General features: G+C 36.5%; 1 protein-coding gene across 11 annotated transcripts in view; it reads left to right on the top strand.

Moving 5' to 3' along the window:
* DOCK3 (dedicator of cytokinesis 3) overlaps nucleotides 1-25,299 on the top strand; it is a 561,979-nt gene that overhangs the window by 77,819 nt on the left and 458,861 nt on the right. For all 11 annotated transcript variants that reach the window (XM_027038830.2, XM_027038823.2, XM_027038822.2 and 8 more), the window contains exon 2: nucleotides 9,036-9,119. In XM_027038830.2, the coding sequence (XP_026894631.1) occupies nucleotides 9,036-9,119 (84 nt within the window). The remainder of the gene's footprint in view (nucleotides 1-9,035; nucleotides 9,120-25,299) is intronic.

The following is a 25,299-nucleotide window of genomic DNA, read 5'->3' as shown; positions in this document are numbered from 1 at the left end:
AGAGAGCAAAGACTGCAGTGTGGTCATAACTGGGGAAGGAATGAATAAAGGGCATGGACGGTCAAGAGAGTGGAAAAGAGAGTTCCAGAGAGCCAGATGTTGGTAGTATTTGTGTGCTATTCAGAGAAGAGAGACATGAGGTTTTTTTTTTTGTTTTGTTTTGTTTTGTTTTTTTAACAAAGTACAGTTTCTGGAGGATAGTGCTTTACGGTGGGATAAGGTTGGTACTTTTAGGCTTTGTATGACTTGTATGAAATACCTCCTTTAAACTCTTCACCCCCTTTTACAATGGTTTTTTGCTTACCAAACTGCCTTCTAATACACTTGTGTATTCTCCTACCAGTAGTATTGCCTTGAAAAAGGCACATCAGTGTCTTGGATGATGGGAAAGAAAGTTCTACATTAAAAAGTTAATTATTTAGTAGATTAATTATTTGGGGGGATTAATTATGAGGTGACTACTGTGAGTCAGATGAACTCTCTTGGAATGCCTTCTCATTTGTTGTAAGAAGTAATGCTGTCTTTTAGTTCTCTTAGAAGACTGTCATTTTGATTCCTCTTGCTGATAACTAACTTCCCTCTCCTCTTCCTCCCTCCTTTCCCCTCCCCTCCCCTCCCCTCCCCTCCCCTCCCCTCCCCTCCCCTCCCCTCCCCTCCCCTCCCCTCCCCTCCCCTTCCTTCTTAAGATTAAATGTGTTAATATGTGTGATATGCCTAGGAAAGTTCTGGAAATGGGAGTAGGCCTTCATCAGTCTATTTCTGTCAACATTCATCTCCTTCCTATAGCCTTTATAGGTATAGCTTTAAATAGCCTTCCTTTACTCCAAGTATTTAATTAACATCTTATTCTGTTTCCACAGACTAGCACAATTTAACATTTAATGTTTGCATAGCTGTAGATGATATTCTTTTTGTCACTTATGTTGGAAGTACATTTCTAGTATGGTATGGCACAAGGGAGTGGGAATAAGGAAGGAAAGATTATATTTAGGGCAAAGGAAAGTTGAAAGGAAAGTAAAAGCTATGGTTTTCTTCTCTACCTGGCCTTTTAAATAGTTTCAGACAGTTTTCTTATTAGTACCTGTGTTTATCTGGTTTAAAGGCCTAGTGGCTTATTAAGGATAGACATTTTCATGAATCAATTTACAGTCAGTATCTCTTTCCAAACTTATTTTTATACCTATTTTTCTCAGTCCTGTCAGTGAACATCATGTTTGACTACCTCTATGGATTAAGCATGGCTCATAGAAAAATTCCATTGTAGGTGTTCCTTATCACTCAGTAACTATTCTAAAAAGGAAGGAAGGGAAGTATCTCTAGAAGCAAATTACAGTTACATTGTTATATTTACTTTCTAGTGAGACATTAAATAAAAACTTGGGCCCTTTCTGTAAATTTAATCATTACAGATGCACTGATATATTTTTTTTTTTTTTTTTTTTTTTTTAGAAACTAGCTCCATAGTTAATACTCTTCATTCCATCTCTGTTTTCAATTTGTTATACGCACTAGATTTTTTCCAGTGTCCTACTAGCCCTTAAGGAATATATAGTATACTTTTTATTTTGTATTGCAATGTTTCACTTGCTTTGCATGAGGTAGTGCTAAAGTAATGGCTAATTACCAGTTGTGAAAGAGGTGTGGGTTACTTTGGCATTATTCATGGCCAATTTTGTGTGCCTTAAGTCAGATTTTCTTTGCTATCCATGTTCTCCCAGGGTGTGCTGCTCCCTCAATCCAGCTCAAGGAGCGCAAATTAACTTCATTATGGGCTCAAACAAAACTTAGTTAAGAGGACAAATTTGTTCGAAGAAAGCATGTATTACCAAGCCAAACAAATTATTTTTGTTTGAAGCACATATTTTTCTTTTTATTTTCATTGGTATGGATAATACAGAAATGACTATTGTTGGGATTGTTTCTCATTTAATCTAATAATTATCCTGGCGTTAACAAATAACAATGCAATAATGCTTCAAATGCAAACTATTTTGTAGTTTTTTGACCTAGAAATAAGAAAAATAATCATAAAATATGTAAGAGACTGAAAATATTTTTGTGGGTTTCTTAAGCAGTACTAAGGTGATAATGTGGTACACAGTCTGTATTAAAACTATTAAACATTTTTTTAAATGTTTATTTATTTTTGAGTCAGACATTTAACCAAATGAGCCACCCGAGTACCCCTTAAATGGTCTCTTAACATTAATGTTCCCTATGATTAGAATCAGTCACAAATCTTCATCTGTCAGTGCTGATCTGTAATGAGATTTTATGTTTTTCATCTTTAAAAAAAAATTATTTTGAGAGAGGGAGCACGAGTGGGGATGGGCAGAGAAGAGGGAGAGAGAGAGAATCTCAAGGGGCTCAATGCTGTCAGCACAGATCCCAAAGCAGGGCTTGAACTCACAGTGAGATCATGACCTGAGCTGAAATCGAGTGTTGGATGTTTAATGACTGAGATACCCAGACGCCCCTCTGTTTTTCATCTTTATAAATACTTTTTAAGACCGATAGATATTACTAAATACTGATGTCAGTCTGTAGGCACATATTTAATTTGAGAATATTCATTATTTGGAAGGCATTTATGGAATTTATTAGCATCTTCTCTTGTTATTTGCCTTTTAGCCTGTCATTACATTTGAGATTAAAGTATTTCCAACCGATGGTTAGGTGGAAGTTCCTCAGTTCCACCATTATATGGGTTTTGAAATACGAAAATTTCCTTTGCAGTTGCATTGAAGTTAAAAAAAAAACTGCAGGAACTGTATTTTTAGCACAAAAATGTGTACGATCCAAATTTGGGTTAGAATGGAGATACTGTTTCTTTTTTTTAACTTTTGAAAGTATGAGGAGTTTATAAAGCAGCTTAACATTAGTTGTGATTCACATTGGCATCAAAATATCTCTAATATAGTTATGTTTCACAAGTAAGTGTGATTTTAATTGGATTCACTAATAAACATTATCAAGACTGGAAGCAAAAATTAATTTCCAAAGCCATTTATTATTTGATAATAGTGGATGAAGGAAGTTCTCATTCAGAAAAATTGCAGTCACAGCTTGAAATACAATAAAACTGCAATAAAACTTGACCACTACTAAGCCATCTTGCTGCTGGATACTTTAGCAAGTCAGTATACTTCCCTTATGTTTCTTATAAAAATTCACAGAGGTGAAGATGATCAAGTCCATGTGAGCAAATGAAGTTCATTGTTGGCTAATGGCAGACTAACACATGAGAGTCATATAATTTCTGTAGAGTACTTGCTGATGATCATACAATGAATAACCACAGGTTTTAAACATCTTACATTTTTATAAGCTTTGGAAATTGGTCTAATTAAGTTATTTTCAGCTCATGTATATATTTACTACCATTAATTATAACACATCTTAGTAGCTTCCACTTCAGATGGTACCGAGTTAATGTCTCAACTTGTTCAGTCACTTCAGACTTGGAATTGACTTCTTGAATATAACCGAGCAGTATCAGTAATATATGTTGACTTATTAAGAGTCAAGGAAAGCCACTTGCATTTCTTTGCCTTTTAAAAAAAGTATATCATTCGGTGGTTTTAATGTATTTAAAAAGTTGTGTAATCATCATCACTATCTAATTCCAGAAAATTTTCATCTCCATAAAGAATCCCTGTATCCAATGACAGTCACTCCACATTCCTCTCTCCCCTCCAAGGATATAGAATTTACTAATCTCTCTGTATCCATGGATATGCCTATTCTGGACATTTTATATGAATGGAATCCTACAATATGTAGCCTTTTGTGTCTGGCTTCTTTAATTTAGCATAAGTTTTAAAGCTCATCATGGTAGTAGCATGTATCAGTACTTCATTCTTTTTTATGGATGATACTATTCCATTGAATGGATATAATGCATTGTGTTTATACCTTTATCCATTTGATGGATATATGGATTGTTTCTACTTTTTGACTATTACAATTGTGTTATGAACCTTTGTGTCTAACTTTTTGTGTGAGCATATGTTTTCAAGTTTTCTTGGGGTGTATACGTAGGAGTGGAAATTCTGGATCATATGATAATTACACGTTTAACTTTTTGAGGAAGTGCCAAACTGTTTTCTACAGCAGCTGCACCATTTTATATTCCTACCAGCAATACATCCCTACATTTTTTAAATGTTTATTTATTTGAGAGAGAGAGGGAGAGAGAAAGAAGGGAAGAGAAGAGAGAGAGGAGGAGGGGCCGAGAGAGAAGGAGACCCAGAATCTGAAGCACAGAGCTGTCAGCACAGAGTCTGATGTGGGGCTTGAACTCATGAATGTAGAGATCATGACTTGAACTGAAGTCAGACACTTAACTGACTGAGTCACCCAGGATCCCCAGCATCCCTATATTTTTATTGTCAAACTTCTTTTTTAATTTGCTTTTTAAAAAAATTTTTATTTTTTTAATTTATATCCAAGTTAGTTAGCATGTAGTGCAACAGTGATTTCAGGAATAGATTCTTTAATGCCCGTTACCCATTTAGCCCATCCCCCTCTCCCACATCCCCACCAGCAACTCTCTGTTCTCCATATTTAAGAGTCTCTTAAGGACTGAGAACAAACTAAGGGTAGATGGGGGGTGGGGGAGAGGGGAAAGTGGGTGATGGGCAGGGAGGAGGGCATTTGTTAGGATGAGCACTGGGTGTTGTACGGAAACCAATTTGACAATAAGTTATATTAAAAAAAAAAGAGTCTCTTATGTTTTTGTCCCCCTCCCTATTTTTATATTATTTTTGCTTCCCTTCCTTTATGTTCATCTGTTTTGTGTCTTAAAGTCCTCATATGAGTGAAGTCATATGGTATTTGTCTTTCTCTGACTTATTTCGCTTAGCATAATACCCTCTAGTTCCATCCATGTAGCTGCAAATGGCAGGATTTCATCCTTTTTGATTGCTGAGTATTACTCCATTGTGTGTGTGTGTATACATATACATATACGTATACGTATACATATACATATACATATACATATACATACATACACACACACACACACACACACACACAAACACCCCATATCTTCTTTACCCATTTACCTATCCATGGGTATTTGGGCTCTTTCCATGCTTTGGCTATTGTTGATAGTGCTGCTATAAACATTGGGGTGCATATGCCCCTTCGAAACAGCATACCCGTATCCCTTGGATAAATACCTAGTAGTGTAATTGCTGGGTCGTAGGGTAGTTCTATTTTTAATTTTTTGAGGAACCTCCATACTGTTTTCCAGAGTGGCTGCATCAGTTTGCATTCCCACCAGCAATGCCAAAGAGATCCTTTCTCCACATCCACACCAACACCTGTTGTTGCCTAAGTTGTTAATGTTAACGATTCTGACAGGTGTGAGGTGGTATCTCATTGCGGTTTTGATGATGAGTGATGTTGAGCATTTTTTCATGTGTCGGTTGGCCATCTGGAGGTCTTCTTTGGAGAAGTGTCTATTTATGTCTTTTGCCCATTTCTTCACTGGATTATTTGTTTTTTGGGTGTTGAGTCTGATGAGTTCTTTATAGATTTTGGATACTAACCCTTTATCTGATATGTCATTTGCAAATATCTTCTCCCATTCTGTTGGTTGCCCTTTAGTTTTGCTGATTGTTTCCTTCACTGTGTAGAAGCTTTTCATTTTGATGAGATCCCAAAAGTTCATTTTTGCTTTTGTTTCCCTTGCCTCCGGAGATGTGTTGAGTAAGAAGTTGCTGCGGTCAAGCTCAAAGAGGTTTTTGCCTGCTTTCTCCTCAGGGATTTTGATGGTTTCCTGTCTTACATTTAGGTTTTTCATCCATTTTGAGCTTTTTTTTGTGTATGATGTAAGAAAGTGGTCCAGGTTCATTTTTCTGCATGTCGCTGTCCAGTTTTCTCAGCACCACTTCCTGAAGAGACTGTCTTTATTCCATTGGATATTTTTTCCTGCTTTGTCAAAGATTAGTTGGCCATACGTTTGTGGGTCCATTTCTGTTTTTTTTTATTCTATTCCATTGATATGAGTGTCTGTTTCTTTGCTAGTACCATACTGTCTTGATGATTACAGCTTTGTAATACAGCTTGAAGTCCGGGATTGTGATGCCTCCTGCTTTGGTTTTCTTTTTCAAGATTGCTTTGGTTATTCAGGATATTTCTGGTTCCATACAAATTTTAGGATTGTTTGTTCTAGCTCTGTGAAGAATGCTGGTGTTATTTTGATAGGGATTGCTTTGAGTATATGTAGATTGCTTTGGGTAGTAGCGACATTTTAACAATGTTTGTTCTTCTAATCCATGAGCATGGAATATTTTTCCATTTGCTTTGTGTCTTCTTCAGTTTCTTTCATAAGCTTTTTATAGTTTTCAGTGTATATTTTATCTATTCTTATCTTGATGAATAGTTGGGTTGTTTCCAGTTCTGGCCTATTGTGAATAAAGTTGCTGTGAACATTCTTGTGGAAGTTATTTGTTTTGAGTCACTTTGGTGAGGGGTTTATCAATTTTTCTGCATCTTTTTTTTTTTTTTTTACTGAAGTGTAGTTGATGCACAGTGTTACATTAATTTTAGGTGAACAACATAGTGATTCAACAACTCTATAGGTTATGCTATGCTCATCACAAGTATAGTTAACCATCTGTCACCATATAACATTATTATAGTAGCATTGATTAATATTCCCTATGCTGTACCTTTCATCCCTGTGACGTTCATTCCATAAGTGAAACCTGTACCTTCCACTCTCCACCCATTTGCCCATTTCTTCAAATGCTGCCCCTCTGGCAACTACCAGTTAGTTCTGTGTAATAATGGGTCTTTTTCTGTGTTTTTTTGGTCTGTTTTGTTTTTAGATTCCACACATAAGTGAAATAATATGGTATTTTTCTTTTTCTTTCTAACTTACCTCACTTAGCATAATATCCTCTAGGTCCATCCATATTGCTGTGAATGGCAAGGTTTCTTTCTTTTTTATGAGCAATATTCCATTGTGTATATACCCATATATATGTATACCACATCTTCTTTATTCATCTACTTACAGACACTTAGGTTGCTTCCATATCTTGGTTATTGTAAATAATGCTACAGTAAACATAGGGCTGCTTATATCTTTTTGAATTAGTGTTCTCATTTTCTTTGGGTAAATACCTAGTAGTGGAATTACCAGGTCATATGGCATTTCTGTTTTTAATTTTTTGAGGAGCCTCCATACTGTTTTCTGCAGTGTTTGTACCAATTTACATTCCCATGATGAGTGTTCCCTTTTCTCCACATTCTCACCAACGCTTACTACTTTTTGTCTTTTTGATACTAGCGATTCAAAGAACTTACTTTATTTTTATTTTTTGTGAGCAAAATGTAGCTCTTTTTTGTTTCAGGAGTAGAATTTAATGATTCATCACTTACATATAATACCCAGTGTTCACCATAACAAGTGCCCTCCTTAATAGCCATCACCCATTTAGCCCATCTCCCTCTGTCAACCCTTAGTTTTCTATCATGAAGAGTCTTTTGTAGTTTCATTCCCTCCCTTTTTTCCTCCTTCCCATATGTTCATCGGTTTTGTTACCTAAATTCCCACATATGATTGAAATCGTATGGTTTTTTTTCTCTGACTGACTTGTTTCGCTAGACATAATACACTTTAGCTCCATCCACATCATTGCAAATGGCAAGATTTCATTCTTTTTGATGGCTGAGTAATATTTCCCACATCTTCTGTATCCATGTCGTTGCAAATAGCAAGATTTCATTTTTTTATGGTTGAGTAATATTCCTGTTTGTGTATGTGTGTGTGTATTACATCTTCTTTATTCATCTGTGGATGGACAGTTGGGTTGCTTCCATATCTTGGCTCTTGTAAATTATGATGCAATAAATATGGGATTCTGATTGGTATGACATATTTTCTCTGTTGTACATTTGCTTTTTATTTCATTAATTTCTGTTTATATTTTTATTATGAGTACTTTGTTTCTCAAAGTATATTCATATTTATTTGGTGATTCTGTTTTTCTCAATGTTTATTTTTGAGAGAGAGAGACAGAGCGCAAGTGGGGCGGGGGTAGAGAGAGAGGGAGACACAGAATCCGAAGCAGGCTTCAGGCTCTGAACTGTCAGCACAGAGCAGGGCTTGAACTCATGAACTGTGAGATCATGACTTGAGCCAAAGTCAGATACTTAACTGACTGAGCCACCCAGGTGTCCCTATTTAGTTATTCTTTGTAAAACTATCTGTTTTGGGGTGTCTGGGTGACTCAGTTAAAGCATCTGACTCTTGATTTCATTCAGCTCAGGTTATGACCTCACAGTTGTGGGATCGAACCCTGTGTTGTGGTCGTGGGATCCACACCCAGTGTGGAGCCTGCTTGAGATTCTCTCTCTCCCTCTCCTCCTACTCCTCCCCTGTGCATACATGTGCTCTCTCTTTCTCAAAAAAAAAAAAAAAAAGCCTGTTATATTAGATCAGAAGCCTCCAGTGTTTATTTCTTCTTAAGTAATTGAAGTATATTTGCCCCAGAAGGACAGGTGAATGTAAGTCATGCTGATGGAGAGAGACACTCTGATTACAGAAGCATTTTCACACACATGCACATACCACTGAGGAACAGTAATTTTGCCAAAATATATTTCGGTATTCTGAGCTACTTAATATTACTGCTCAAAATACAGATTAAGTTGAAAGGGGCTTAGAAATTTGAAAGATGAATTAGCGAAGAAGGGAGAGTATATATTTAAGAAAAGTTAGGGCTTAATTTCAGTGACATTGACCTTGTCCCAGTATTTAAAAATGCTAACAGATGGGGTGCCTGGGTGACTCAGACTTTAGCTCAGGTCATGATCTTGCAGTTCGTGAGTTTGAGCCCCACATGGAGCCCCATATTGGGCTCTCTGCTGTCAGTGTGGAGCCTGCTTCAAATCTTTTGTCTCCCTCTCTCTGCCCCTCCCCTGCTCACGTGCATTCTCTCTGGTTCTCTGAAAAATAAATAAACATTAAAAAATCTTTAAAATGCTAATTGATGTGTTTGCCTTTGTTTTTCTAGTGATATGCAGCTTTCGAGGATCTGTCCCTCAAGGGTTGGTCTTAGAAATAGGAGAAACGGTCCAGATTTTTGAAAAATGTGAAGGTAAGTATGGATGTATACAGCACACAAATAGTGATGCTTTTGGGTAGCATTATATATATTTATTTTGTGGTAATAGATTATCAGCAATCGTTTTGAAATGATAAGCAACCACATTATGGTACATTGGGTAGCATTATATATATTTATTTTGTGGTAATAGATTATCAGCAATTGTTTTGAAACCATAACCAACCACATTATGGTACATTGTTATAAAATCCTTCCTGATCTATTTTTATCATAAAGGTATGAGCTATTTTGGCTCTAATAGCAACAATTAAATAACTAATTGTTAGCTCTCAGAATGTAATTTTTACATATTATGTCAAATGATTAATTTTGATTTTACAATCAAATAGATAATTTTCTACCCATGCTTAGCTGCATTTGAATAGAATTGAATTGTAATTAGTTCATCTGTGTGTTTCTGTTTGATTGGCTGGACATGATGATCAGTTATAATTAAAACAAGGCAGTAAATATGTGCTCAAATGAAGTTTGGCTTGACTATTAGCCTCTTCTGTGACATATGTGAGTATTTCTGCTGTAACATTTATGTATTATTGAACATGTGATATTTTTCAAAATCATGTACTCAGGAGTACTGCTGTGTCCCTTGGGTAAATTCCTAGCAGTGCTATCACTGGGTCATAGGGTAGGTCTATTTTTAATTTTTTGAGGAACCTCCACGCTGTTTTCCAGAGTGGTTGCACCAGTTTGCATTCCCACCAACAGTGCAAGAGGGTTCCCGTTTCTCCACATCCTCTCCAGCATCTATAGTCTCCTGATTTGTTCATTTTGGCCACTCTGACTGGAGTGAGGTGATATCTGAGTGTGGTTTTGATTTGTATTTCCCTGATGAGGAGTGACGTTGAGCATCTTTTCATGTGCCTGTTGGCCATCCGGATGTCTTCTTTAGAGAAGTGTCTATTCATGTTTTCTGCCCATTTCTTCACTGGGTTGTTTTTTGGGTGTGGAGTATGGTGAGCTCTTTATAGATTTTGTATACTAGCCCTTTGTCCAATATGTCATTTGCAAATATCTTTTCCCATTCCGTTGGTTGCCTTTTAGTTTTGTTGGTTGTTTCCTTTGCTGTGCAGAAGCTTTTTATCTTCATAAGGTCCCAGTAGTTCATTTTTGTTTTTAATTCCCTTGCCTTTGAAGCTGATTCTAACATTTATATGAAAATGCAGAAGGTTACAAATAGCCAAGATAATCATGAAGAAGGCAATAAACTGGAAATTTTATACTGCCGGATATCAAGTTTTATTATAAATGAAGACATTGTGGTTTTGGGGTAAAGACAGAATAATGAAACACAATAGGGAGTCCAGAGACAGACTATCATGTATATTGTCCAGTGATATATGAAAAAGGTGATAATTGCAGTGCATTGGGGGAAATGATGTCCTTTACTAGAGGTGATACTGGGCCACCTGGAATAAAAAAATGATAGCCTATTCAATAAATGGTATTGCGTCAATATTGAAAGCAATGAATCTTGATCTCTACCTCATACCATTTGCCTTATATACAATTCCAGGTGGAAGGTAGACCTAAATATGAAATGTAAAACCATAATGTACCTTGAAGAAAGTAGAGGCAAATATTCGTCTTGGCCTTTGGGTAGACAGACAATGATTTTTGATAAGGATCCAAAAGCACTAAGCATAAAGGAAAAGATTGGTAAGTTGTACTTTATTCAAATGAAGATCTGTTGTTTAGAAGACATCATTAAGGAGAGAAAAAAGGCAGGTTAGAGAGTGAGAGAGATGTTTGATAAGACTTGTATTTGAGTATATAAGGAGCTACTACAAATCAAAATTAAGACATTCCAATAGAAAAATGAGAAGGCTTGACTAGGCTTGGCTCTTCACAAAACAGATACTCCAGTGGCTCATAAACATATGGAAAGGTGTTTAATTTCAGTCAGCAGGTAAATACAAATTAAAACCACAGTGAGATACAACAGTACAGCCACTGGAATGACTAAAATCCAAAACACTGGCAATACCAAGTGCTGGTAAGGATATAAAACAACTGTTAACTTTTATACACTGCTGGTGGGAGAGGAAAAGGGATAACCAGTTTGGAAAACTGTTTGGCACTATTTACTAAAGTTGAATCAACGCATACTGATGATGTAGCAAATCTCTTTGTAGGTATATATCCAAGAGCCAAATACATGTATAAGATGTTAGTAATTGCTTTATTCATAATTGCTGCAAAGTAGGAAAAAACCACATGTTCATCAACAGTAGGATGAGTAAATAAATTGTGGTATATTGCTTCCAATGAATGTGATATGGAATGGAAAATGATATATTGTTACTACATACAACAATACGGATGAATATCACAGACACATTCTTGACAGAAGTCAGATGTAAAAGTTTATGTTAAGGTTCTGTGCTCATAAAGTACAGAACCAGGTAAAACCAATAGCTGGTGATATTTGTCAGAATAGTGGTTAGAAAACCACTCCTATCTCGCTTCTTTTTCTGAGAGTATATCTATGATATTGTTGTGTGTAGTAACAATCCATTTTCCTTTCTGTATCACATTCAGCTTAAGGGTGTGTGTATGTGTCAAATGACTGGAAGACAGGAGTGACATTTGGGATGCTGATAACATTTTACTTATCTGAGTGGTGGACATACAGTTGTATATTCTTTGAAAGTTTACTTAGTTGTAGACTAATGATTTGTACACTTATGAATGTTACATATCAATAAAAAATTTACTTTAAAAAATAAAAGGACTTGGAAAAAATTTTTATAAAAGTTTTAAAAATGTAACAACATGGAGGCATCTAAAAAAATGTGCTGAACGAAAGACCCAGATGTGAAAGTTCACATTCTATATGATTCCACTTATATGAACCTCAAGAACAAGGAACACTACAAATCTGTGGTGATAGAAGACAGAATAGTGATTTCCTGGGAGAGTATTGACTGGAAAGAGGCATGAAGGAACTTTCAGGATGATTGAAAATTTCTGTCTTGATGAAATATGGGATACATGGCTGTTACATTTGCCAAAGCTTATAGAATGGTACATTCACAATGTGCATTTCACTGTGTGTAAATTATGCATCAATGAAATGGATTTTTGCTAAAAAAGGACAAAAGTCAAATTACAGACTGGAAAAACTTTTTTGGTGATATAACTGACAAAGATAAATAGAATATAAAAGAACTCATAAACCAGTGAAAACAAATAACAGATGAATAGAAAAATGGAGAAAAATATGACCAGGGATTTCACAGCAGTCTTGTCAGCAGTCAAGGAATAGCAAGTTACAATCAGGATGATGAACAATTCCATACTCATTAGAAGACTAAAATGTCTCACATATTGAGTTGTTGGCACAGTTGTTTCAGTGGGCATGCTTATACACTGGGGATATCTTGTGATGGTATATGTGCATATCCTGTGATTTAGCAGTTTAACTTCTAAGTTTATACCTCAAAGAAGTGTTTTTAAGGTAGCCTAATAAAATCATAAGTGGGTTACAAATTCTACTTAGTGCTCACTATCAGCATTAATAAAAAATAGATTAAAGTGTCAAGAGTATATTGCTGTATCAGTTATGATCCAATTACAGTAATAATTTGAATAGGGAATATTTAATATAAATGTTAACTAGTAAAAAGTGGCTACCTATTTACTGAACGGGGTAAAACACATTCAAAGGGATATAGAAATAACAAATGCAGAAGTCAGCAACTACCTCAGCAACTGAGGTAGAGCCAGTAAGCAAGGAAGGAACTAAGAATTTAAAAGAATACTCCCTTGCCTCAAGGCAAAGATTCAGATCCTTTTGGAAAGGCCATGGCTGTCATAGGAACAAGTAGCCTGTCAATGGGGAAGAAACTTTCCAGAGGGCATGGATTGGAACTCATCTATAGGAATAATCTGCTGGGTAGCAGAAAAACTTACGGAATGACATGAGTGAGCCAGAGCTGTCCATAGGTGTAGCTCCTCAGACTTGCCAGAGCCTAAGAGCCATAGCTTGTCTGTGGAGGTGACTGAGGTAAGCACCACTGGGCCTCCAACATGCCAGTCACCTGGCTAGGCTGCTTACAATAAAACAACAGTGCACCAGAACCAAGAAAGGAAGCTCTCCTTTCTGCTCTGGCCTTGCATTGTCCCATTAGTACCCTCTATTGACAAAGCCTAATGCTGGACGTTTTGACAAAGAAGAAATGGTGATATGTCTATATTAGTCTGGGTTTTCCAGAGAAACAGAACCAGTAGGAGATATGTGTGTATTATATTATACACACATATATATGTGTGTGTGTATATATATGTGTGTGTGTATATATATGTATACATATACACATATACATACACACACATATATACATATATACATATACACATATACATACATATACACATACACATATATACATATACCCATATACATATATACATATATATGTATATATATTACAAGGAATTGGTTTGCATGGTAATGGAGGCTAACAAGTCTCAACATCTTCAATTGGCAAGCTAGAGAACCAAGAGAACCAATGTTCTAGTCACAGTCAGAAAGCCTGAGAACCAGGAGAACTGATGGTGTTAAGTTCCAGTCTTATTCCAAGCCTGAATGCAGAAGACCAGAGTCCTAGCTTGAAAACAGGCAGAGAAAGTGAAATCTCTCTTACTCCATCTATTTTTTTATATTCAGGCCTTCAGTAAATTGGATGAGGCCTGCCCACATTGGGGAAGACAATATGCTTTACTCAGTTTGCTAATAAAAAATGTCACAGTATGATCCAGAAATGCTCTCACAGACACACCCAGAATAATATTTAACCAACTATCTGGGCACTCGGGTGGCCCAGATAGTTGATACATAGGATTAAACATCATAGGGTTCACTTCCAGGATTAAAAAGCAGGTTAGAGAAAGGTAGATTTGGTGCAGGGGTAGTCAGTTGGTATCTGGCTCAATTGCATGTAACATCATTAAATTTTTTTTCCTTGAGATTTGCTTCAATTTTATGTGTATGGGATTGTGATATAAAATATATTTCTAAATCTGGGCCATGGTAAAAAATATTTGAATGTATTGATCTGGGGAAACTTCTATATATGTACACATAAAGACACCTACAGCATTGTGTGTAGTAGTAAAAAATTGATAACATCCTAAATGTCTACCAACAAGAGAAGGTTAGAGAAATAAATTATGGGATATAACATACATCATGGTGATTATAGTTAATAATACTGTATTATATACTTGAAAGTTGCTAAGAGTAGATCTCAAATGTCACCATAAAAAAGAAATGGTAATTATGTGACTTGATGGAAGTGTCAGCTTGCTTTTATGGTTGTAATAATTTTGCAGTATGTAAGTGTATCAAATCAACATGTTGTATACCTTAAATTTACACAATGTTGTATGTCAATTATAGCTCAATAAAGCTGGAAAAAATTTTAAAATAAAAGCAATAAAATAAATTAATAAAACAACATGAAAAATAACACACTTATATTTCTTTTTCTTATTTTTTCTATTTTATTCTTATTATTCACTCTGTAGTGGAACATAAGACTTTAGTTCAGTTATTCTTTCCTATCCCAAAGATATATAAACATGCTTCTTACATTCTTCCAATATACTTATCATCCTTGTTAAATTAGTATTTTTTTATTACTGTAATTAATTCATGGCTGATCTATATAGCATATTGTCATTATATCTTGTATTACCGTTTTGTTCATCTAGAATTAATATTTGACATATATATTTAAAAATATATATTTATATACTTTATATATACATGTATCACATTTGCTTTACCCATTCATCTACTGATGGACACTTACATTGTTTCTGTGTTTTGACTATTGTGAATAATGCTGCAGTGAACCTGGAATACAGGTATCTAGTTTTAAGTTTTTCAGCAACTTCCATACTGTTTTCCTTAGTGGCTGTACCAATTTACATTCCCATCAACAGTGTACCAGGGTTCCTTTTTCTCTACACCCTTGTGAGCATTTGTTATCTCTTGTCTTTTTGATGGTACCCATCCTAACAGGTGTGAGGTGATATCTCTTTGTGGTTTTGATTTGGAATTTTGATTTAGAAATTGTTTTGTGACAGCAGTCAGGGGACCTCAGACTATTACTTGATTTTGGTTGGTTAGTTAATGTTATTTTCCCTGTCATAAATAATGTCAGAATCTAATTGTTGAAAGAGCCAATTCAGGTGGGTACTCTGTCTTCATCACATCCCCTCTAAGCAAGAATTACATTTAAATTCACTTGCTGGGCTCATGCTTGTAAATGAAAGTATGTAAAAAAAAAATCTCTGGTTTCATTATTGAGACAGTGTTTGTTGCTTATAACATGTGCTTTATGCTTGAAGATTCATGCCAATTATCCAGATTGTGTCTGTTTCCTGATTTGTTGTCTGTATAGCTCTCTGAAGACATCTTATTCATGCCCTGTTTTATTATCTAGATTCATGATCCATAGCCTGATTTGACTTTGAGTCTCCTGCTGTAGATTTCTCATTCAGTTCCAGTTTCCACTTTACCTTGAACATTTCTATCCCCTTCCTCATTATCTTAGTCTGATTTGCCTTAGGTGCCTATTCCTGTGCTGTCCTTAGCCCTAAAATTGATGCTTTATTTTCTTTTCCCTTTTTTAAAAAGTTTATTTATTTATTTTGAGAGAGAAAAAGAGAGTGTAATTGGGGGAGGGTAGAGAGAGAAGGAGACAGAGAGAATTCCCAAGCAGGCTCTGCATTGTCAGTGCAGAGTGCAATGTGGGGCTAGAACTACTGAACCAAAACAAACTGTGACCTGAGTTGAAATCAAGAGTTGGTTAGGTTTATTCGTAGGGATTTTATGGTTCTTGGTACAGTTGTGAATGGGATAAGTTTCTTTATTTCTCTTTCTGTTGCTTCATTATTAGTGTATAAAAATGCAACCGATTTCTGTACATTAATTTTGTACCCTGCAACTTTGGTGAATTCACGTATCAGTTCTAGCAGACTTTTGGTGGAATATGTCAGGTTTTCCATGTAAAGTATCATGTTGTCTGTGAAAAGTAAAAGTTTGACTTCATCTTTGACAGTTTTGATGCCTTTTATTATATTTTGTTGTCTGATTGCTGATGCTAGGACTTACAATACTATGTTAAATAACAGTGGTGAGAGTGGACATCCCTGTCGTGTTCCTGATCTCAGGGGGGAAAGCTGTCAGTTATTCCCCATTGAGGATATTAGCTGTGGGCCTTTCATAAATGGCCTCTATGATGTTTAAGTATGTTCCTTCTATCCTGACTTTCTTGAGGGTTTTCATCAAGACAGGATGCTGTATTTTGTCAAATGCTTTCTCTGCATGTATTGACAGGACCATATGGTTCTTAGCTTTTATTTAAAAGATCTGTATGCTGAAAACTGTAGAAAGCTTATGAAGGAAATTGAAGAAGATACAAAGAAATGGAAAAACATTCCATGCTCATGGATTGGAAGAATAAATATTGTTAAAATGTCAATACTACCCAAAGCAATTTATGCACTCAATACCAAGCAAAATTGCACCAGCATTCTTCTCAAAGCTAGACCAAACAATCCTAAAATTCGTATGGAACCACAAAAGACCCCGAATAGCCAAAGTAATATTGAAGAAGAAAACCAAAATGGGAGTGATCACAATTCCATACTTTAGCCTCTACTGCAAAGCTGTAATCATCAAGACAGTATGGTATGGGCACTAAAACAGACACATAGACCAATCGAATAGAGTAGAGACCCCAGAATTGGACCCACAAATGTATGGCCAACTAAACTTTGACAAAACAGGAAAGAGTATCCAGTGGAAAAAAGACAGTCTCTTTTTTTTTCATTTATTATTTATTATTTATTTATTTTTAATATGAAATTTATTGTCCAGTTGGTTTCCATACAACACCCAGTCCTCATCCCAAAAGGTGCCCTCCTCAATACCCATCACCCACCCTCCCCTCCCTCCCACCCCCCATCAACCCTCAGTTCTCAGTTTTAAAGGGTCTCTTATGCTTTGGCTCTCTCCCTCTCTGACCTCTTTTTTTTTCCTTCCCCTCCCCTATGGTCTTCTGTTAAGTTTCTCAGGATCCACATAAGAGCGAAAACATATGGTATCTGAAAAGACAGTCTCTTTAACAAATGGTGCTGGGAGAGCTGGACAGCAACATGCAGAAGAATGAAACTAGATCACTTTCTTACACCATACACAAAAATGAACTCAAAATAGATGAAGGACCTGAATGTGAGACAAGAAACCATCAAAACCCTAGAGGAGAAAGCAGGAAAAAACCTCTTTGACTTCAGTGCAGCAATTTCTTACTCAACACATCTCCAAAGGGAAGGGAATTAAAAGCAAAAATGAACTATTGGGACCTCATGAAGATAAAACGCTTCTGCACTGCAAAGGAAACAATCAACAAAACGGAAAGGCAACTGATGGAATGGGAAAAGATATTTGCAAATGACATACCGAACAAAGGGCTAGTATCTAAAATCTATAAAGAACTCACCAACCTCCACACTCGAAAAACAAATAATCCAGTGAAGAAATGGGCAGAAGACATGAATAGACACTTTTCCAGAGAAGACATCCAGGTGGCCAACAGGAACATGAAAAGATGCTTAACATCACTCATTATCAGGGAAGTACAAATCAAAACTACAAAGAGATATCACCTCATGCTGGTCAGAGTGGCTAAAATGTACAAATCATGAAACTATAAATGCTGGCGAGGATGTGGAGAAATGGGAACCTTCTTACACTGTTGGTGGGAATGCAAATTGATGCAGCCTCTCTGGAAAACAGTGTAGAGGTTCCTCAAAAAATTAAAAATAGAACTACCCCATGACCCAGCAATAGCACTGCTAGGAATTTATCCAAAAGATACAGGAGTGCTGATGTGCCCCAATGTTTATAGCAGCACTTTCAACAATAGCCAAATTATGGAAAGAGCCTAAATGTCCATCAACTGACGAATGGATAAAGAAGATGTGGTTTATACATACAATGGAATACTACTTGTCAATGAGAAAGAATGAAATCCTCCCATTTGCAGCAACATGGATGGAACTGGAGGGTATTATGCTAAGTGAAATAAGTCAGGCAGAGAAAGGCAGATACCATATGTTTTCATTTCTATGTGGATCTTGAGAAACTTAACAGAAGACCATGGCTGAGGGGAAGGGGAAAAAAAAGTTACAGAGAGGGAGGGAGGCAAACCATAAGAGACTCTTAAGGACTGAGAATAAACTGAGTGTTGATGGGGGTAGGGGAGAGGGAAAGTGGGTGATGGGCAGGAAGGAGGGCACCTGTTGGGATGAGCACTGGGTGTTGTATGGAAACCAATTTGACAATAAATTATATTAAAAAAAAAGAGTTGGACACTTAAGTGAGCCACCAGGTGCCTCGATGCAGGCTTTTCTGTAAGAACATTTCCACTCTCAAGCTGAAGAGTGTAAATCTGATATTTCTTGAATTATATTATAGGTATAATATAGGTATATATTATGTTATATTACATTATATTAATTCATATGTATATAATTATATATTATAAGTATATAATATATAGGTATAATACACTGTATTATATACTTGAAAGTTGATATACTTACATACTGAAAAATTATAACAACCATAACAGCAAGCTGACACTTCCATCAAGTCACATAATTATAATTTCTTTTTTACAGTGGCATTTGAGATATACTCTTAGCAACTTTTAAGTTATATATAATATAATATAGGTATATAATATATAGATATAATGTATATATAACCTAGCTTCAGCAATCAGACAATACAAAGAAATAAAAGTCATCCAAATCAGCAAGAAGGAAGTCAAACTTTGACTCTTCTCAGATGACATACTTTATATGGAAAACCCAAAAGATTCCACCAAAAAACTGCTAGAACTGATCCATGAATTCATCAAAATTGTAGGATTTAAAATCAGTGCATAGAAATCGGTTGCATTTCTATACACCATTAATGAAACAACAGAAAGAGAAATCAAGGAATCGATCCCATTTACGGTTGCACCAAAAACCATAAAATAGCTAGGAATAAACCTAACGAAAGAGGTGAAAAATCTATACAGTGAAAACCATAGAAAGCTTATAAAAGAAATTGAAGAAGACACATAAAAGTGGAAAAATATTCCATGCTCATGGATTGGAAGAACAAACACTGTTAAAATGTCAATATTACCCAAAGCAATCTACATATTCAATGCAATCTCTATCAAAATAATACCAGCATTTTTCACAGAGCTAGAACAAACAATCCTAAAATTTGTATGGAACCAGAAAAGACCCCGAATAGCCAAAGCAATCTTGAAAAAGAAAACTGAATGGCACAAAAACAGGCACTCAGATCAATGGAACAGAATAGAAAGCCCAGAAATGGGCCCACAAACATACGGCCAACTACTCTTTGACAAAGCAGGAAAAAATATCCAATGGAATAAAGACAGTCTCTTCAGGAAGTGGTGCTGAGAAAACTGGACAGCGACATGCAGAAAAATGAATTTGGACCACTTACTTATATCATACACAAAAATGAGCTTAAAATGGATGAAAAATCTAAATGTAAGATAGGAAGCCATCAAAATCCCTGAGGAGAAAGCAGGCAAAAACCTCTTTGAGCTTGACCGCAGCAACTTCTTACTCAACACATCTCCGGAGGCAAGGGAAACAAAAGCAAAAATGAACTTTTGGGATCTCATCAAAATGAAAAGCTTCTACACAGTGAAGGAAACAATCAGCAAAACTAAAGGGCAACCAACAGAATGGGAGAAGATATTTGCAAATGACATATCAGATAAAGGGTTAGTATCCAAAATCTATAAAGAACTCATCAGACTCAACACCCAAAAAACAAATAATCCAGTGAAGAAATGGGCAAAAGACATAAATAGACACTTCTCCAAAGAAGACCTCCAGATGGCCAACCGACACATGAAAAAATGCTCAACATCACTCATCATCAAAACCGCAATGAGATACTACCTCACACCTGTCAGAATCGTTAACATTAACAACTTAGGCAACAACAGGTGTTGGTGTGGATGTGGAGAAAGAGGATCTCTTTGGCACTGCTGGTGTGAATGCAAACTGGTGCAGCCACTCTGGAAAACAGTATGGAGGTTCCTCAAAAAATTAAAAATAGAACTACCCTACGACCCAGCAATTACACTACTAGGTATTTATCCAAGGGATACGGGTATGCTGTTTCGAAGGGGCATATGCACCCCAATGTTTATAGCAGCACTGTCAACAATAGCCAAAGTATGGAAAGAGCCCAAATGTCCATCAATGGATGAATGGATAAACAAGATGTGGTGTATATATACAATGGAATATTACTCGGCAATCAAAAAGAATGAAATCTTGCCATTTGTAGCTGCGTGGATGGAACTAGCGGGTATTATGCTAACTGAAATTAGAGAAAGACAAATATCATATGACTTCACTCCTATGAGGACTTTAAGATACAAAACAGAACGTAAGAGAAGGGAAGCAAAAATAATATAAAAACAGGGAGGGGGACAAAACATAGGAGACTCTTAAATACAGAGAACAGAGGGTTACTGGAGGGGTTGTGGGAGGGGAGATGGGCTAAATGGGTAAGGGGCACTAAGGAATCTACTCCTGAAATCATTGCACTATATGATAACTAACTTGAATGTAAAAAAAAAATAATAAAAAAATATGTGCATTTCCAAAAAGTCTTGTGGGTGAGAGACTTATACAAAGAAAGCGACAATCATTCAGGGCTTATCAAAAAGAGTTTATGATGAGCAAATGTTTGGGAAATCATAGTAAAACAACATCTTAGTGTGTATCTTCCTGTAAGTGAAGGTGCTTTAAATTAAGTGTTATTAAATAATGTGTATATATAAGAAATGATAGTGAATATTGATGATTAACACATTAAAATTAGAATGACTATTAAGAGTTTATTTCTGAATTTTATCATTTGTTTATTTTGAAATAGCATTATAAAAAGGACTGCAAGAAAAAATATTCAACAAGATTTAAATAACTACTTTTTAAAAAATTTTTTATAACGTTTATTTATTTTTGACACAGAGAGAGACAGAGCATGAATGGGGGAGGGTCAGAGAGAGAGGGAGACACAGAATCCGAAACAGGCTCCAGGCTCCGAGTGGTCAGCACAGAGCCCGACGCGGGGCTTGAACTCACAGACTGCGAGATCATGACCTGAGCTGAAGTCGGCCGCTTAACCGACTGAGCCACCCAGGCGCCCCATTAAATAACTACTTTTAGTAACTATTTGAGATCATTGATTTTTATGGAACACAGAAAACAGTTTGTAAGATAGGAAAGAGAAAAATGTCATCCAAAATTTTGAAACTAAAAGTGTACAAAAGAAAAAAAAGTATAAGTCCTCAGTCTACGAAAACAAGAACTACAAACAAATCTTGATCTCTTCATACTGGGTTTGTTTTTCATAGTGAAATGTGTACATCAGTCCTGAAACTATTTTGGGTGTGTGTCATCTGATTGAATAACTGAGAAGGGAGCTGCAGACAAGGGAGATCATTGTGGGCTTAGAACCAAATCGGAGGTATCAGTATAAACTCATCATTTCTAATATAAATATAGTAGTTTGTCTCCAAATCTGGCTACTATCAACTTCTTCTCTCCCTGTACATGCACACCAGTCTGCCTAAGAGAGGTGGTTTCATTGTCTCTACCTGTTTGAATCTGAGCTTGTCTGTGTCTACTTTTACCAGTAGAATATTCAGGAAAGGACATTGGGCAACTTTGAGACTTGCCTGCAAGAGCAAAGGCAGTTCTGCTTCCCCCTCATACTCGTGGGATACCTCCTCTCAGAATCTACCCATCATGCAGTGTAAGCCTAACCTACATGGAGAAGACACCTGGAAGTGCTCCAGTTGAAAGTCTTGGCTGAGCTTTCAACTGATGGCCAGCAGCAACTGCCAAGTCTTGGATGTCAATTCCAATCAAACCTCTAGACAACTCCAGCCCTGGCCACCATTTAACTACAGCTGCTTAGAAGCCCCAGGTGAGAACTGCCTCGCTGAGCCCAGTCATAAGTGCGAGAGACGTTAATAAGCTGTTGTTTCAAGTCATTATGGCTTGGGGTGCTTTGTTATGCAGCAACAGACAGCCAAAAACTACTGAAAGACCTTGAGGGGGAAAAAAAACACTCCCAAAGCAATGATCTTAATACCCAGATCAGAGTTCAAATTTTTCTAAATATCATTCCTCATTAAGAGGAACCAACTTTTTGTTTGCTTTAGAAATGGATGATTCTGGGGGCACCTGGATGGCTCAGTCCATTAGGTGTCTGATTCTTAATCTTGGCTCAGGTCACAATCTCATGGTTCATGAGACTGAGCCCTGAGTTGAACTCTGCACTGACAGCACAGAGCCTGCTTGGGATTCTCTCTCTCCCCCTCTCTCTGCCCCTCTTCAGCTTGTGTTCACAGGCTCTCTGTCTCCCTCTCTTTCTAAAAGAAAAAAAAAACATTAAAAAAAAACCCCGCAAAAACTGAAGCTGGAGGCATCACAGTCCCGGACTTTAAGATGTATTACAAAGTTGTAATCATCAAGACAGTATGGTACTGGCACAAAACAGACACTCAGGTCAATGGAACAGAATAGAGAACCCAGAAATGGACCCACAAACGTATGGCCAGCTAATCTTTGAAAAAGCAGAAAGAATACCAGTGGAAAAAAAAGACAAAGTATGGTGTTGGGAAAACTGGACAGTGACATGCAGAAGAATGAACCTGGCCCACTTTCTTACACCATACACAAAAATACTCTCAAAATGGATGAAAGATTAAACATAAGACGGGAAGCCATCAAAATCCTCGAGGAGAAGCAGGCAAAACCTCTTTGACCTTGGCTGCAGCAACTTCTTACTCAACAGGTGTCCGGAGGCAAGGGAAAGAGAAGCCAAAATGAACTGCTGGCACCTCATCAAGATAAAAACCTTCTGCCAGGTGAAGGAAACAATCAATAAAAGTAAAAGGCAACTGATGGAATGGGAGAAGATATTTGCAAATGACATACCAGATAAAGGGTTAGTATCCTAAATCTATAAAGAACTTATCAAACTCAACACCCAAGAAACAAATAATACAGTGAAGAAATGGGCAGAAGACATGGATAGACACTTTTCCAAAGAAGACATCCAGATGACTAACAAACACATGAAAAGATGCTCAACGTTACTCATCATCAGGGAAATACAAGTCAAAACCATAATGAGATAGTACTTCACACCTATCAGAATGGCTAAAATGAGCATATCAGGAGACTATAGATGTTGGCAAGGGTGTGGAGAAATGGGAACCCTTTTGCACTGCTGGTGGGAATGCAAACTGGTGTGGCTACTCTAGAGAACAGTATGGAAGTTCCTCAAAAAGTAAAAAGCAGAACTACCCTATGACCTGCAGCTGTACTGCTAGGGTATTTATCCAAAGGATACAAAAATGCTGATTTGAAGGGGCACATGCACCCCTTTTGCAGCACTATCAACAATAGCCAAATTATGGAAAGAGCCCAATGTCTACAGACTTTGAATGGATAAAGAAGATGTGGTGTGCACACAATGGAATACTACTTGGCATTCAAAAAGAATAAAATCTTGCCATTTGCAACACCATAGGTAGAACTGGAATGTATTATGCTAAGTGAAATAAATGAGTCAGACAAAGACAAATACATGATTTCACTGATATGTGGAATTTGAGAAACACAACAGATGAACATAGGGGAAGGGAAGGAAAAATAAGGTAAAAACAGAGAGGGAGGCAAACCATAAGAGACTTTTAACTACAAAGAATAAACTGAGGGTTGTTGGAGGGGAGGCAGGTGGGGGGATGGGCTAAATGGAGGGGAGGCAGGTGCGGGGATGGGTACTAAGGAGGGCACTTGTTGGGTGAGCATGGGGTGTTAATTGTAAGTGGTGAATCACTAAATTCTACTCCTGAAACCATTATTATACTATATGTTAACTAATGTGGTTTTAAGTAAAACTTAAAAAAAATATAATTAATAACAAGTTTCTCTTTTAAAGTAGTGTGAAGAATACAAACTAGTTGAAAAATTAGTTTAAAAAATAATATTTTATTCTAAGGGATCTAAGTAATATAAAAACTTATTATGTTAGTTTTTCTGTGATTAGGATAAATCCAAATATATATATATATTAAAATTTTTTTTTAAATCTTTAGTTTTTAGAGAGAGAGAGCATGAGCTGGGGAGGGGCAGAGAGAGAGATGGAGACATAATCTGAAGCAAGCTCTAGGCTCTGAGCTGACAGCACAGAGCCCAACATGGGGCTCGAACTCACGAACAGTGAGATCATGACCTGAGCCAAAGTTAGAGGCTTAACTGACTGAGCCACCCAGGTGCCCCAGAATGAATCTAAATGTTGCCATAATTATTTTGTTTACAGAGGGAGGAAAGTAATTCAGTTCTCAAGTTGCTCAAGGTGAATCTGTCAGTGAGTCAGCAAGGTCAGCCAGGTGAAGTCATCTAGAAATCTCCTGATATCTTTTCTAATTTTTATTTATGTATATTCCAACCAATAAGACTATTTTGTGCCAGCTTTCAATTTGTTTAAATTTGGTTTTCCTTTTCTTATCTTGTCTCTCTATAATATTCAGACTAAGAATCAATATCCGTATCAGTGCACTAGTTTTAACTTTCTGATACAGCTGAAGAAAGAAGATATTTCATTATAACTTATATTGTTGAAAAGTTATATAATACCTTCCAAGGTTGGGTACCTGCCTTATTAGTGTACTTAGTGTACTACTGTACTTTGTTGGATAAACATTCCTGCCAATTTTTAGTGGCATTTTATTTATTTTATTTTTTATTAAAAAAATGTTAATGCTTATTTTTGACACACACACACACACACAGAATTGCAAGCACACTCCAAGCTCTGAGCTGTCAGCACAGAGCCCATCGTGGGGCTTGAACTCGTGGACTGAGAAATCATGAGCTGAGTTGAAGTCGGACACTTAACCGACTGACCCAACCAGATGCCTGTTTAATGGCATTTTAAAAACTTAAATTTTAATGAGATTTTATGGATAGGAAAAATGTACATCTTTCTGATAAGAAAAAAAATTCC

This window comes from Acinonyx jubatus, chromosome A2 (genome assembly GCF_027475565.1).
Source record: "Acinonyx jubatus isolate Ajub_Pintada_27869175 chromosome A2, VMU_Ajub_asm_v1.0, whole genome shotgun sequence".
Classification (NCBI taxonomy): domain Eukaryota; kingdom Metazoa; phylum Chordata; class Mammalia; order Carnivora; family Felidae; genus Acinonyx; species Acinonyx jubatus.
Note: the sequence above shows the minus strand (reverse complement) of the source record. Positions and strands in the feature narration are given on the sequence as shown.